We start from the raw sequence: 15062 nt of genomic DNA on the forward strand, positions 1-15062 counted from the left end.
ATATATGAAATATATAAAGCAATATGTATATATAAAGATAATGGAAAATAAAAAAATGTTATATGTTTAATATAAATGTATTTTGTTAATAAAAAGAAAATATGTTAATATAAAATATAAAATGTTTAATATAATTATATATGGTTTTTAATTTTGAATGTATATATATGAAAAATTTTGATATGTTATAAAAAATAATATGTATATATATAAATGTGTATTTTATGAATATAAAAATATATATATAATAAATAAAATAATATATATATATAATAATATATATATATAATATTATATATACATATTTTAATATATTTACATAATATAAAATATATATTTTACATTTTTATATACAAATATACAAAATATTAAAATATATATATTTATATATATAAATTTTAAAAATATATATTTTAATAAAATTTTATGTTGTAAATATAATATGAAAATATATGTATTATATTAAATAATTTTAAAGTATATATATGTAAATTTTATATATGTATTTTATGTAAATATAATTGTATTATAAAGTAAAAAAATATAGTTTAAAATTTAAATATATATATGTATATATATGTAAAAAAATATATGTAATAAAAAATTTTAAAATGTATATTATGTAAAATATATTATATTATATATATATATATATATATATATATATATTATATGTATGTATAAAATATATATATGTTATATATATTTTGTATATATATATATATATATATATAATAACCAAAAATAAAAATATATGTAAAATATATTTTGGTATATATTATATAAATTTTAATATGGGTTTTAATTTTATATATATGTGGTATATATATGTGTTTATAATGTATATATATGTGTATATTAATGTATAATATGTGATATATATGTGTTATATAATGATATATAGTGTATATATAATGTATATATGTGATTACATTATATATACACATAATATACATTATATATTTCACCTATATATACAATAAATATTTCATTTTATAACACAATATATACATTTAAAAACAATAAAATATACACACATATAATATTTATATATAAAAATATATATTATATATATAATACACATTTTTTATTTTAAAATTTTATAATATATTTAAAATATATATAAAATATATATAAAATATTACATATAAATAACAATATATATTTATACATACAAAATAATATTATTATAAAATTATATATATATATAATTATATATATTTACATTTAAATATTTTCATATTTTATATTTAATTTTAAAATATATATTTTTACATTATATACATAATATATTACATATATACAATATATATTTAATTATTACCTATATTAAATTTTCATATAATTTCCTAATATATTTAAAATATATATACATAAAATTTTACTTTTCATAATATACATATTTTATACATATATATATTTTCATAAATAATTTATATATATATATTAAAAATTTTAATATATATAAATATATATATTTTATAATATATATTAAATTTTTAAAATATATAAATATTATATATTCATTTAAAAATACACATTTATAAAAATACATAAATATTTTAAAATTTTTATACATAACTATATTCCTATATATTTCATTATATATAAACATATATTATTCATTATATTTAAAAATATTTTAAATTTTTATTTATAATATATACATTTTTTATATAAAAATATAATTTATTATTTATAAATATTATTACAAATTTTTAAAATTTTACATATAACATTTTAAAAATATTTCCCCCATGCATTTTTATATATTAAAATATACATTTTATAAAATTTATAAATATATTTATAATAAACAAAATATATTCTATATGTAAATTTTACATACATAAAAAATTTTAATATATATTATATATTTATATATTTTATTTTTAAAATATATATAATTAAAAATATATATATATATACACACACACACACATACGTATGTGTATGGTGTGGTGTTTTGTGTGTGCGCTGCGCGCAAAAGGCGTACGGGTTTTACAATGATGTTTGTGAATTTTATGGGTGGTGGGGTAAACAAAGGGGGTGAGGTCATTTGTTGAAGTTTCCCAATTTCTTGCATTTTTATCAATTTCATCGGGAAAAGGACCCAAAAAATTCAATATATAAATTTCCCAAAGGGGAGAAAATGAAACAAGGGAAAAATTATTGCCCAAAGGGTTTAATGGTGTGAAACAAGCATACCCTTTTTTTTTTCCCCAAAAAAAAATTTATTTTGGTTTGGGAAAAAAGTATTTTGGTTCTTTGGACAGTGTTCCCCAAAACAATTCATGGATTTTTTTTTTTTTTTTTTTTTTTTTTTTATACTATTTTTTTGGTTTTAAAATTTTGAGTCAAACAGTACACCCGGGTATTCCCAAACAAAATTTTTTATTTCTGAAAATTATAGCTGTATCAGTAGTGCAAATTTTAAGAAAAAAGTTGATATATTGTAAATACTTTTTTTCTTGCAAGAATAAAAATTGCTAACAAAAATATGGGAAATTTGGGTTTTTTTTGGACCCGAATTTTCGCCCAAATAAAAAGGGCCCTAATTTTAAATTTTCATGGGACAAAAATATAAAATATAAATATAAAAAAGTAAAAAAATCATGCACAAAAACGTACTGCTCATGCATATTTTTACTTTACTCACACCACTTCCTTCTTACCATTCACTCCACATTTGATGGATTATCATGATTATTTCAATGGATATTTTAAATCAGTTATGATACAATGATGTATTTGGTGTGGTATACTAAAACATGAGTAGAATAAGAAAAATACTGTGACTGTATATGCATTTGGCATGATAGCTCATAACTGTTCCTGGCACTCACACTCTGGAAGATGTTCCTGTACTGGTAAAGACCCTCTTTGGCAAGGTGAGACTTCTTCAGGTCAACACACAGCTCCAAGTACTTGAACATAATAGGCTCAAGCAGTTTTTCTGAGTAGGAGCTGCGCATCTTGCCCCTTTTGATGACCTCATAGAGGACCTCAAGAGCTCGATTGGGTTTCCCCACATCGATAAATTCTGTATAGAGAGGAAAATAAGAAAAAATATTACAAAATGAGAAATTGATGTTTTGTACACACTTACTGACCTGCACTTTGACAAGAAAACCTCTAGCAAGATTGAAACTTGGTGACATCACTTGGAATTTATCATAATTAAGGAAACTAATCATGCTTATCATGTAAGAATATATATCATGGAGGTTTGTTTGTCTTTGCAAGAGTGCAATATGTGCAGTGCTATTTTGTTGTAAATTGTTGGGCATCCATCATAGCATGTGAAGTTTTGTAAATTAGAACAGAACTCTGCAAAGAGAAAGAAGCTATGGTATCCCAGAATAACCGCCAGAAAAACTAAACAGGAATAAAAATTAATCTGTTGCAAGTCAAGCTAGCCACAACTGTTTATGAGAGTAGGAAACTAGTGTGGTCAAGTTTTGCATAATTTTGTAATTTGTTAACCCAATGACCATTGATGGCACAACACAACTGCCATGTACACTGTGATTTTAGTTTATTGATTACACTATTACGTTGTGTGTTATGTTGTCTTGCTTGACTGGACCACCAGGTCAAAGTGGTGTTTGTGAAAGTTTCTTTACATTTTTAAGCCCTTGGATCCAGGTGACATGACCATGAACTCATGAAAAAATTCGGGTCAAGGGGCAAGTGACGTGAACCTGCTGTCATGGGAAAATCTGGCTGCAGGCCTGGTGACACCAGCCTTCCATTGTGAGCGTTTTGGCTGAAGGCCAGGGTGATGGAAAAGACTTGCCAGAAGTGCACAAACTTATTGGGTGGTTTATTTTACCCATTTGAGGATTTAATATATTCCATCGATGTACAAGTGGTGGAATATAATGTCCACATGCAACTGGAAGAGCACCGGCTCCACAGAGGACGCCATTTCGATGCTCAGCATTGTACTTCTGGCACCATGAGTGGTGATGCAGGTTGTATTACAGAAAATGAATACTACGAAAAAAAAAAAAAAAAAAAAAAAAAAAAAAAAAGTATCAAAAACTATTTTCCTTGCAATGAGTTGTAGATACCTGCAACTTTTGAAACAATTCTTTTGGAATGGAATCTTCCTCGTAGTTTAATGCTGCTATGCTGCTGTTTTCTGTTATATTTGACTCGATGAGTGGTGGAACTTGTATCCCCCAATGGCAAAGTTGATAAAATGTGTAAGTCAGCTTCCCACTGTATTTTGGGGAGGAATTAACATGATTTATACACAGGAAAACAGAAAGCACTAAATAAATTTAAACAAGGCTTGCTGAAACTCTACAGGGGTGGGAGCCGTGTTCCAACTATACAATTATGGTATACAATTCTGAGGTTAAATCCACGGTAACTGTTACCGAGACCCAACATCGACAACACTTGAAATGAAACATTTCTCAACAAATGGCGTTGTATGGTCTGTCATACCTCCCAGTGGCAAAATGCATATGCGCAAAAAGTTATTGTACAATATAAATAATTACCAAAACAAGTCAAAATTTAATAAAAGTAAAAGAATTCATTAAATACATGAATTTGCAAAAACAGACACTGGTAATGTTTCTTACAAGTGCATAGTAATACATGGACTACTTGGTCGACCGCAGCAATGAATTACTTGTCACATCCTTGCATGAATTGGGACTTTGTCTCAGGGTGGTGCCATGCAGGGCCTATTTTCATCACTTCCTGGAAAATATGAGGCCACTGCAGATTTACCAGTATTGCTTCCTACTCTTATTTTTTATGCTCTATAAGATGGCAGTGTCATTTCTCTATCTCCGTGCATTGCTCTCAGTAACAGAACTAAAGTACTGATAAACTCACGCAGTAGCGTCCGACATTTTAAAATTCCCACTCAATTCTTCATGCCCCTCTGCCCATAACATGGTCCAGAACAATCAATTTGCAGAGACTAAGAAATTTTTCAGCAGCTGTAAATACTAAATATTATCATAGTATTACTTGTGTTGTTATAGCCTTTCATGCAGACACTAATTCTCCTTCATGAAAGTTATGCAGGCTTTATCTATGTATGAAATTAAGATATTACAATAATAATAAAATAAAACAGCATCATTGTTTTGTTTACAAAAAGTAGGAAAGTCTAATAACTTTGCTATTTTTGAGTTGCGAAGGTGATACATAGAAGACAAGTTTCTCAGATTTAATCGCTCTGTCCCATGCATAGATTTTTTTTTTTTTTTTTTTATATGGCTAGTTGAAACTTAATCTGTACAGAATAATGATATGGTCTAAAAAAATATTACCATCTGGATAATGCATATCAAATGGCAAATATGAACATTGGAAAAATGGCCAAAAAGCTAAAAATGTTAATGAGTAAAAAGAATAAATATACTTTGCAAATAGGAGTCATAGAGTTAAGTATTGTGAAAAATTACCAAAATGTCTCATATTTCCAATGTACCTTTTCAAATTGTGTGCCACATGTGATGTGCCAATTGGTGTGGAAGCTGCTGGAAAACTTTCCATACATGACAACCAGGATCACAGTAAAAAAGTGCATGGAGTGGTTACCCTGACAAATTCCAAATTCTTGTATGAAATGTATTCTTTTTGTTTTATTGGTTAATTTTCCGAATATGACAATCGGGTTTTCCCTGACAATGTTTGTACCATTAGATTTGTTCTAGTGTGATGAGAATGAATTTGATCTCCGTTGATTCTCCAGCCTACAATCTTGATGTGATTTGATTTAAGTCCCTATAGCCAGGGAGGGTATGAAGAGATCAGGGAAATTAGGGGTAAAACCGGCTGAAATAAGAATAGAAACAAAAATATGTAAACAAGCACAAAAAATACTTAAATCGGATAACGAAACTATGGATATCGCCTCCATCTTTGAAAGTCTATGCACCGACATGCCAACTTTTGAAAAACTATGGGAACTAAACCCATCGTTCAGGGAAAAATCTACAGGATTCATTTTTTCACATAATCCAGATCCCCAATGGAAATCTTATTTTGCGTCTTAACCAATAACCCAACATAACATTAATCCTGTGAGATTTATACACCATGATCTATAGTCAGGGGGTTACATCCTCTGGACTCCCATGATATTAAATTCTCCTAGCCAGGGAGCTACGTCCCTTAGTCCCCCATGATAATATATATACACCTAGCCAGGGGGCTATGCCCAGTGGACACCTGTGGTATTATATTCGCCTAGCCAGTGAGCTATGCCCCCTGGATAAAACCATATACCTTTATATAGCAAAACACCAAATTCATATATTTAATGGATTCAATTACTTTTATTGTACTTCTTTTACGTGTTTTGGTAATTACTTACACTGTTCAGTACAATAACCTCCTGCCACCAGATTTGACAGGCCATGCAATGCCATTACGTTGAGAAACGCCAGTGAGAAATATTTCATTTCAAATGCTGCGTCAATTACGGGACATTTTTAAAGCCATATTGTGGATCTACAGGACAAACAGACATTAGTCTCTATCACAGCCTGATATTTGAACCCATCAAGTGCGCCAAATGCCAAAAAAATCGATTAAAAATCAAGCAATTGTGACCATAGACGGTAGCTAAGAAACTTCCAGTGTGTCGTTATATAAAGGTATGTGGTTTTACCCTGGCCCCCTGGCTAGGCATATATATTACAACTGGGGTCCAGGGGGCAGAGTCCCCTGGCTAGGGAATATATAGATCAATAGTGATAAATCCCCCAGGGTTAAGGTTAGATTGGTTTATTGGTTAGGACGCATTGTACGATTACCATTGGGATGTGGATTATGTGAAACCAAGTAGATTTTTACAGAACAACAGGTTTTATTCACAAAGTTAAGTTAAGTTAAGTAAGTTTATTTACCACCCTGGCTATCTGCTCAGGCGTGGGCAATCATGATTACAGTTTTACATATATCTGACATTGTACAGTAGTCTGTAACTACTGTAGTTGTACAAGGTAAAATATAAATATAAATCATACATCATACAAAAATTATTACTTACATATGCTTTTGCCACTGTGTTTGAATAACACTGTTATTTGCATACGGGAGTTATCACATAGTAAATTTAGGGTATAGTACGAGTATATCTTCCAATGTATCAGATGAAATGAAATATTCACATAGTTATTATACCTCATGTTAGGTGGTCTGAAAGGCTGTATCACATGACATTCCGAGATATAGTGCTCAAGCGTTCGTTTGTTTTCTTCGTTACACAGTCTACATCTAGATTCATCTGCACTTCTTGCACCGTGCAGTTGCCAGTACATTCTGTAACCTAAACGTATTCTGGCAATAACCACGTCACACTGTCTGGTTTGACTTCGGTGCCACCCATAGGAAGGCTTGCCATCCCTATACTGATCGTAGTGCTTATGTACAGCTTTCAGGCCTTTGAGTGTTAATCAGATCTACTAGTTCTTCCTTATGAGAACTTTTCAATATATGTGCAACCCTAGCAAGAGGCATCCCAAGATCTATGTTCACAATATCCTTGCTGCAGGCTTCTTTCGCCAATTTGTCTACGTGGTCGTGCTTGCGTATGCCAACATGAGATGGTATCCATACAAACTGAATGTTGAAATTACGCTCTGTTGCATAGGTTACGTTACGCTTAATGCAACTCACAATTTCTTCATCGCCACCTGCTTTGAAAGAATTTAGCGTCCGAAGAGCACTTGAGAGTCACAGAAAACTACTCCAGAGCCCTAGAACATTAAGAATTCCGTTGCGAGGAGTATACCTGCCAGCTCCGTTTGTGTAGTGCTGGCCCAGTTTTGTATTCTCATATTTACTTGATGTTGTAGTAAGCCATTTTGTATACAGCGCAAGCACAACCAGCTTTGTATCCAGACTGTACGGATCCGTCGGCGTAACACTCATATGCATCATCACCCATAGATTCTGTGTGTTCCGTTACCGTTGCTAGCGCAATTTGTTTCAACACACAGTTATGCACCCTGTGTTTTTTGTGGTAGACATGTAAGGTGCACGATCAATGTTGAATTTTTCCATGGTGGAATGGAGCGACCTTTTGGTATTTTACTAATTGGAACATTGAGTTTTATAATGTTCATGGAGATTTTGTGTATCAGAGGGCGCGCGTGTGTGTGATTTGTCACGTCTACTTGCGTGATTTTATGTTGCAGTTGTTTTTGGAAAATCTGAGAGATACGAGGGTTCCCTCAGAGCTTTGACCCCAAATATGGTGGAAATAAATATTATTCTATCAGAAATGGATGGTAATTTAATTCTGATCTCATGTTTACTATCCCTTGCTGTTCTCGGGGCGCCGAGGATAATCCTCATAGCTTCATTTTGCACTACCTCCAAACTACCTATTTCTGATTCCTTACACTGCAACAAGTGCAGTGCATGGTAGTCTACAACTGACCTTATAAAAGCCAAGTAAAACAGTCTAGCGAGCTTAACATTGATGCCATGTTCTCTTCGACAAGAACTTTAAAGGTTTCAATCTCTCCAGAGTCTCTTCTTTAGAGAGAGGACCAGGTCTGCATCATTTACATTCACCCCGAGATATTTATACTTTGGCATATGTCAAGCTCCTGGTCACCTATGCGAAAAGTGGGTGGGGTATGATACATGGGTTAGAGCCATTGTTTTCTCAGCGGAAATGACTAATCCACACTCATGTGCCTTTGCTGTGATTCTGTCGAGAATTAGTTGCATCCTCACTTGTGATGATGCTCTGACGCATATGTCATCAGCATAGCATATAATGGATTCACCATCCCAAGTGGGATATCAGCCACCAGATTGTGCATGAGGACATTGAACAGCATAGGGCTGAAAACTCCTCCCTGTGGCGTCACAAGATCAAAAGACTGTGAAGTGGAACTTCTCACTCCCCTGAACAGGACACTTGCAGATCTTTCGAGAGATACATTCTAATCCAGTTCAATATTTTACCCCGGATGCCAAAGCTTACTAATTGTTCTAGATAACTTCTCTGTTTGCAATGTCAAAAGCTGACTTAAGGTCAAGAAAAACAGTGTGCTTCCCTGGATTAGAGTGTGAAAAGTACTCTGCAAAGCAATGTTGTGTGCTACGTCCCGATAGAAATCCGTACAGTCTGTGAGATAATTTACCTTGTAACCTGTACCTGAGTCTGTTCAAAATTATCCTTTCTAGAACTTTGCATACACATGAGGTTAATGAAATTGGTCGGTATTTATCAGTGTTTGATTTCGGTATAGGGATGATTAGACTGCGTGTCCAGGAGCCAGGCAGAATACCTTGTGACAAACTTAACCTGTATAGGTGCAAAAGGGGATTACCAGGTACCTGAGCTATAAGGCGGAGGACACTATAGGTAATTCCATCCTCACCTGGGCGGACGCTTTTCCTTTGATCCGTGCATTGTTCATTTCCAACTCAGTGATCTCAGCAAAGTCTGAGGGGTCAGTATCAGAACATCCAATCTCAATGGCAAATTTGCGTGCAATTTTAGATTGACTAAGGTGATCCTGAATATTTGTGGGAAATTGAGTTAAATTTGGACGCTCCCCCCCTTTTGAAAAAAGGGCATATTGTTTGTCATTTTTTTAAAAAATTGGGCACGTGGTCCAAAACTTTCAAAGAGGGGTGGGGATGCCCCGTAAAAAACCTTTTTTGTTGGACAATGTTTGGCCGGGGGTTTTCAAAAAAAATTTGATTTTTTATGTTTCAAAACATTTTCTTTTATTTCTGCGGTTTCTTACTGACCCCATGTTCCTACCCCTCCCCCCTTAAAACCCGGGTTCCCCACCACCCCCCAAGATCGGGGGGTAGGGGAAAAAGAAAAAAAAATCTGATTTTGAAACTTAGCCCCTTGGAGGGTGGTGTCTTGGTAACATGACCTTATTTTGAAATTTATCCCTCTTTTTCCCAAAATTCATGTTTGTAAGTTTTCCTTTATTTTATATACTTCTTTTACTGTTTTGGAAAGTATTTAAGCTATTCTTACAAAAACCCCCTTTGACCATGTGTTTTTTTCCCACCAAGAGTTTGAAGGCCGTGTGACCCTTAAGTTGAGATCCCGGGTGAAAAATGTTTTTTTTAAAAGTGTGCGTCAATTATGGGTTTTTTTAAAAAAATTTTGGGAAAAACAGACAATAACATTAGTCATTTCCAAAGCCTGATTTTGAACCGTAATCCCAAATGAAAAAAATGACGAAACCAAGCATTGTCCATATGAAAAAGAAGAAACTTTGATGTTTTGCTATATAAAGGTTAGTGGTTTTACGCAGGGGGTCTAGGGGTTAGCCCCCCTTTTAGGGATATATATTCCAGGGGGGCCAAGGGGCATAGCCCCCGATAGGGGAAAATATAAAACCCCCAGGATTTAAAGGGTCTGTTGGTTTACTGTTTGGACGCAATGTCGATACCAGGGGATCTGGATTTTGTGAAAACCCTAGATTTTTAACGAAGCTGGGGTTTTGGTTCCCGCAGTTTTTTTTAAAAATTTGGGGCTCGGAGTAAACTTTCAAAGATACAACGCCGCAGAGTTTTTTATCAATTTAAGTTTTTTTTTTTTTGGCTTGTTTTACATTTTCTGTTCTTTTTCTTCATATTTCCTTTTTACCCCCAATTTCCTGACTATTTTATTCCCCCCCTTGCTATCGGACTTATCAAATAAAATGAAGATTGTAGCTGGGATGCAACGGAAAAATCACGACCGTTCTTTTCACACAAGAACAAATCTGATGAATGAATTTGTCAGGGAAGACCCAAATTTTCTATTGGAAAAATTCCCGCTTGGTTTCGGTCCTTGAGGGGAAAATGATGGATGGGGACTTAGAAATGAAAGGTCATCTTCTTTCTTCTCTGTCCTTATCTCCCATATTTTTAATTTGCACACCTTTTGCCCTGTTGAAGATGCTTAGTTTTTCAAAGGAACCACCCCTACACTTTTTTTTACTGTAATCCCGGTTGACATACATGGAAAGCTTTTTGTTTTAGTGTTTTGTTAATTGTTTATGCTATTCTGTACAATAACTTTATGCGCAAGCACGTTCTGCCACCAGGAGATTTGGCAGGCCTTGCAACGCCATTTATTGAGAAACACCGGTGAGAAATATTTTAGATTTTATACAGAACAACTAGACAATAATACCTATCACAGCCACATATCTGAGCCCACCAATTGCCCCAAATGCTGAAAAAAGTGATTAGAAACCAAGCAATTCTGACCACAGACAGGCAAAGAAACGTTCAGTGTTTTGCTATATAAATGTATGTGATTTTACCCTGGGAGTCGAGGGGGTAGAGACCCTTGGCTAGGGAACATATAGATTGTATTTTCTTAAAGCCATGGGGGTTCAGGGTATAGCCCCCTGGCTGGGTGAATAAATTACCACGGGGCCCAGGGGGAGTAGTCCCCTGAAGAGGATTATATATTACTACAGGGGTGCAGGGAGCAGAGCCCCAGGGCAGACCCGATTACCATTTTCAGAAAATTAACCAAGCTGCCTAAGAGACTACAGAAAATATGGAGAAAGTTTCAATTTCAAAGCCAACATATCTTGAGAGAATCTAAAAAATGAGACAAGAGACAATACCTGAAAATCTACTGAATTACACTCCCTATAAGAAGCAATTTCACATGCATTTACGGGTCATGTAATAAAGGAAAATATACTTTTTGAAAATTACATAAGTTAAGTTGACAAAGATTACACCTGCTGTTCAAAATAATAGTTCTAAAATATTATGGGAGAAAATAACGTCGTACAAAATAAAATGTCTTTCAAGCATGTGAATTGCCTGCCGTTTTGGTGCCTTTCCGTCGGCATCTGTCACGGGTCAGCTTTGATTCAGCAGAAATGCTCCACACATAACCATCTTGGAATCAAGCGCCATGGTAGCAAAAGACACCATGACTTTTGAAGGAGAAGTCCCTATTTTCCGCATTCGCCAAACTTTATTGGCCTCAACATTCGCGAAATGACAAGACTTTCTTGGCGTTTCCCCCAGCTGGATGACACCATCAACGCACTCACCATACTTGAAGTCTCTACTCACCGCTCGCCCGTTTGAGGGCATTTTCAGGTCTTTGATACGATCGCGACATCCTGCTGGCGTTATCACATCACACTGCAGATCAAACTGTGTACCGTTGCGACGAAAATCGAGGCAAAGGAGCGGCTGGGTCGGCGTGCCACGAGACCCGAGTCGGCCGCAAGGAAAGGGACGACTGCGGCCGAGCATCTTTGCAAAGGAGCAAACGGAAGATTTGCGGCTTTCATTGCAGAACAATATTATTTTGGGCATTGTCAGCACCACAATGATAAGACATATTATAGCTGTAAGAACTGATGTTCATGTAAGTGACATGATATTTTATCTTGTTTTGGCAGAAATGAACATATTCTAGGGTCAAAACGTATTATTATAGTCAGACGGAAGACTGAATCTTCAAAAGCCGAAGGGAAATTGAAAAGATAACTAATTAGTCAAAATATGACCAAAGGTGAAGCTCCTTTTTTATTAGAAAGTATTTTTCAATAAGTCTCTCGGTTACATCAAGCGATACGAACACATTTGGGGAGAAGACCTTTCGCTTCGTAAACTGGCGCGCGGCTTATGATTTAACGGAGGCTTCAAACCAGATATTCATTTGCATTCAGCTGTCACCTGTTGGACCCTCTAGTACCGGCTTTTAAAAGATTCTTAAATTCATACTGTCAACCTCGCGATCGTCTTGCGCATTTTCCGCTTTCCAATCGGAGCAAAATAGGCGAAACCTGGCGTGTTGTGCTCCGGGCGCGCGGCGGCTTCGGCCGAATGGTTTAAAGTTTGCGGCCGTGCGGCTGACCATCTCTCTCTCTCTCAAGTGCCCTGTCCCTCAAGGACGTTGGCGATCGTGGATTTCCACCTCTTTCAGTCTTTTGTGGTCTTCAAAAGTTCTTGTTCCGTTATTCTCGTCCATCTCCTTACGCTTGCTGTGTAGGTTAGTCTTTGTCTGCCCTGCTTCGTCTTCCATCGATCTTGCCTGTCATGCTAAGATGTTCTAGCTCTTCCTTTCGCATTACGTGTCCCAAAAATTGCATCTGTCTCTTTCGGATGTTCTTCAGAAGAAAACGCTTTGTTCCTGCTCTCTCCAGCACTTCCTGGTTGGACATTTTATCTGTCCAAGATATTCTCATCATTCTCCTGAGAAACCATATTTCTGCCGATTCAGTTCGTTTCGCCATATCCTGTGAAATAGTCCAGCATTCGCTACCATACGTGAGGATGGAAAACACATGACAGTTCAGCATTCTGATCTTTGTTGACATAGAAATTTTAATGTTCTTCATTATTTTGCCCAGTTTTTCAAATGCAGATTTTGCCATTCCAATTCGTCTTCTAATTTCTTGGTCACATTCATTTATCATGCTGCCAAGATAGTTGAAATTCTGTACTTGTTTCATTAAGATGTCACCAATCCGTATCTTACACTGTTTAGCATTTTTTTGTTTGCTGATTACCATACATTCTGTCTTTTTACAGTTTATGGTAAGCCCTTTCTTTTCGCTGGCTTGAACAACTCTGTCTAGTATCTCTTGCAGCTTTTCTTCTGACTCTGCAATCAACACCGTATCGTCGGCATATCTCAAGTTGTTTAAGTTGTGGCCTCCGACAAGAATCCCCTGTAATGTTGTTATTTCACGAAGGATAATCTCACTAAAGGTTAAAGAGATCTGGGCTAAGCACACATCCCTGTCGAACGCCTCCTCTGATGTTGGTGTATGAACTTGTGTCATCTCCTACTCGCATGCATGCCGATTGTTCCCAATTAAATCCTTTCCATCCAGATCTAAACTTCCTAGCATATTGAAAAGCTCTTCGTGTTGCACTTTATCAAAAGCCTTTGTATAATCAATAAAGCACACGTATTAATCCTTCTGCATCTCGATAGCTCTTTCTGATAGTATTCTCAGATCGCATTCCTTGGGCCAGCATCTTTTACGAACCCAAACTGTTCTTTTCCAATCTCAAGGTTTATCTTACTTCTTGCTCTCATCATCAGAATGCAGAGTAGAATTTTTATCACATGGCTCATTAGGATAATCGTTCTGTGTAATTCACATTCAATTGCGCCAGTTTTCTTGGGGAGGGCCATGAAAATAGATTTGCTGAGATCTTCTGGGATTTGTCTGCTGTCATATACCTCGTTCAAAACTTCGGTAAGCTTCTCTGTACCAAAGTCTTCCAGTACAACAATCATCTCGGTGACGACTTCATCGGGTCCTGCAGCCTTATTCCTCTTCATTTTTTGTAATGCACCTCTAACTTCTGATGTTAAGATTTTCGGGCCCTCGATGGCCTTTCTTATTTCTGGTTTGTTGCCCCTATAATCTGCAAAAAGTTCACCGATGTATTCTGTCCAGCGTTCAAGGATTTCGTCCTTTTCCATTAAACTTCTCCATTCTTGGATCTTATGCATCCTGTAGAAGAACAACCTTTGAAACCCGTTACTTCCTTAATCTTTCTGTACACTGCGCCTGGTTCGTTGGTTTTGTGTCTTTCAATTTCTTCATATTATTCATTAAGCCAGATCTCTTTGGCTTCTCTACATTTCTTTCTTATTTCCTTGCTCGCTTGCTTGTACTCGCTGCTTCCGCGGTTGTAAAGCTGTTGCCTAGAGCGCATTCTGTCCAAGATTTCATTCGTCATTCACTTGCTCTTTGACTTTTTCTCACGTTTAGGTATAAGTTCTTTTGCTACCGGTACCCACTTAGTGTTTCCCACTTAGTATTTCCTTGGTCTTCAAGCACATTAAATCGATTTTGCACAGCAACCGCATATTCTTCTCGAATGGTTTGGTTTTTCAATAAAGCACTATAATCCATTCTTGGTGTTGTATTTCCTTTCTTGATTGTCTTAAGCTTAACCTTTAGCTCGCATATGACTGGGTTATGATCACTACCACAGTCTGTTCCTGAGTATGCCTTTGAGTGCTTAATTGCACTCCCATTCCGTTTCTTGATAGCGGTTGAGTATAGCGTTTCAAAATCACTGTCGAGAAGTATTTTGACGCCGTGCCATTT

General features: G+C 35.1%; 1 protein-coding gene across 1 annotated transcript; it reads right to left on the reverse strand.

The window, feature by feature from the left end:
• Positions 1-2717: 2717 nt before the first annotated feature.
• Positions 2718-12230, reverse strand: LOC119573761 (eukaryotic translation initiation factor 3 subunit A-like). The gene is made up of 2 exons (XM_037920865.1): positions 12052-12230; positions 2718-3043 (listed from the first exon to the last, which is right to left on the reverse strand). The coding sequence occupies exons 1-2, from the start codon at positions 12098-12100 to the stop codon at positions 2733-2735; spliced, it is 360 nt and encodes a 119-aa protein (XP_037776793.1). The 5' UTR covers positions 12101-12230; the 3' UTR covers positions 2718-2732.
• Positions 12231-15062: the final 2832 nt, after the last annotated feature.

Source organism: Penaeus monodon, chromosome 6, assembly GCF_015228065.2.
Source record: "Penaeus monodon isolate SGIC_2016 chromosome 6, NSTDA_Pmon_1, whole genome shotgun sequence".
NCBI classification, from domain to species: Eukaryota; Metazoa; Arthropoda; class Malacostraca; order Decapoda; family Penaeidae; genus Penaeus; species Penaeus monodon.

Coding starts and splice junctions, on each gene's coding strand:
- LOC119573761 (XM_037920865.1), bottom strand. CDS start 12,100: ATGTCGCGATCGTATCAAAGACCTGAAAATGCCCTCAAACGGGCGAGC. Junction 3,044..12,051: donor TGCCCTCAAACGGGCGAGCG/GTGAGTAGAGAC, acceptor CTCTCTATACAG/AATTTATCGATGTGGGGAAA.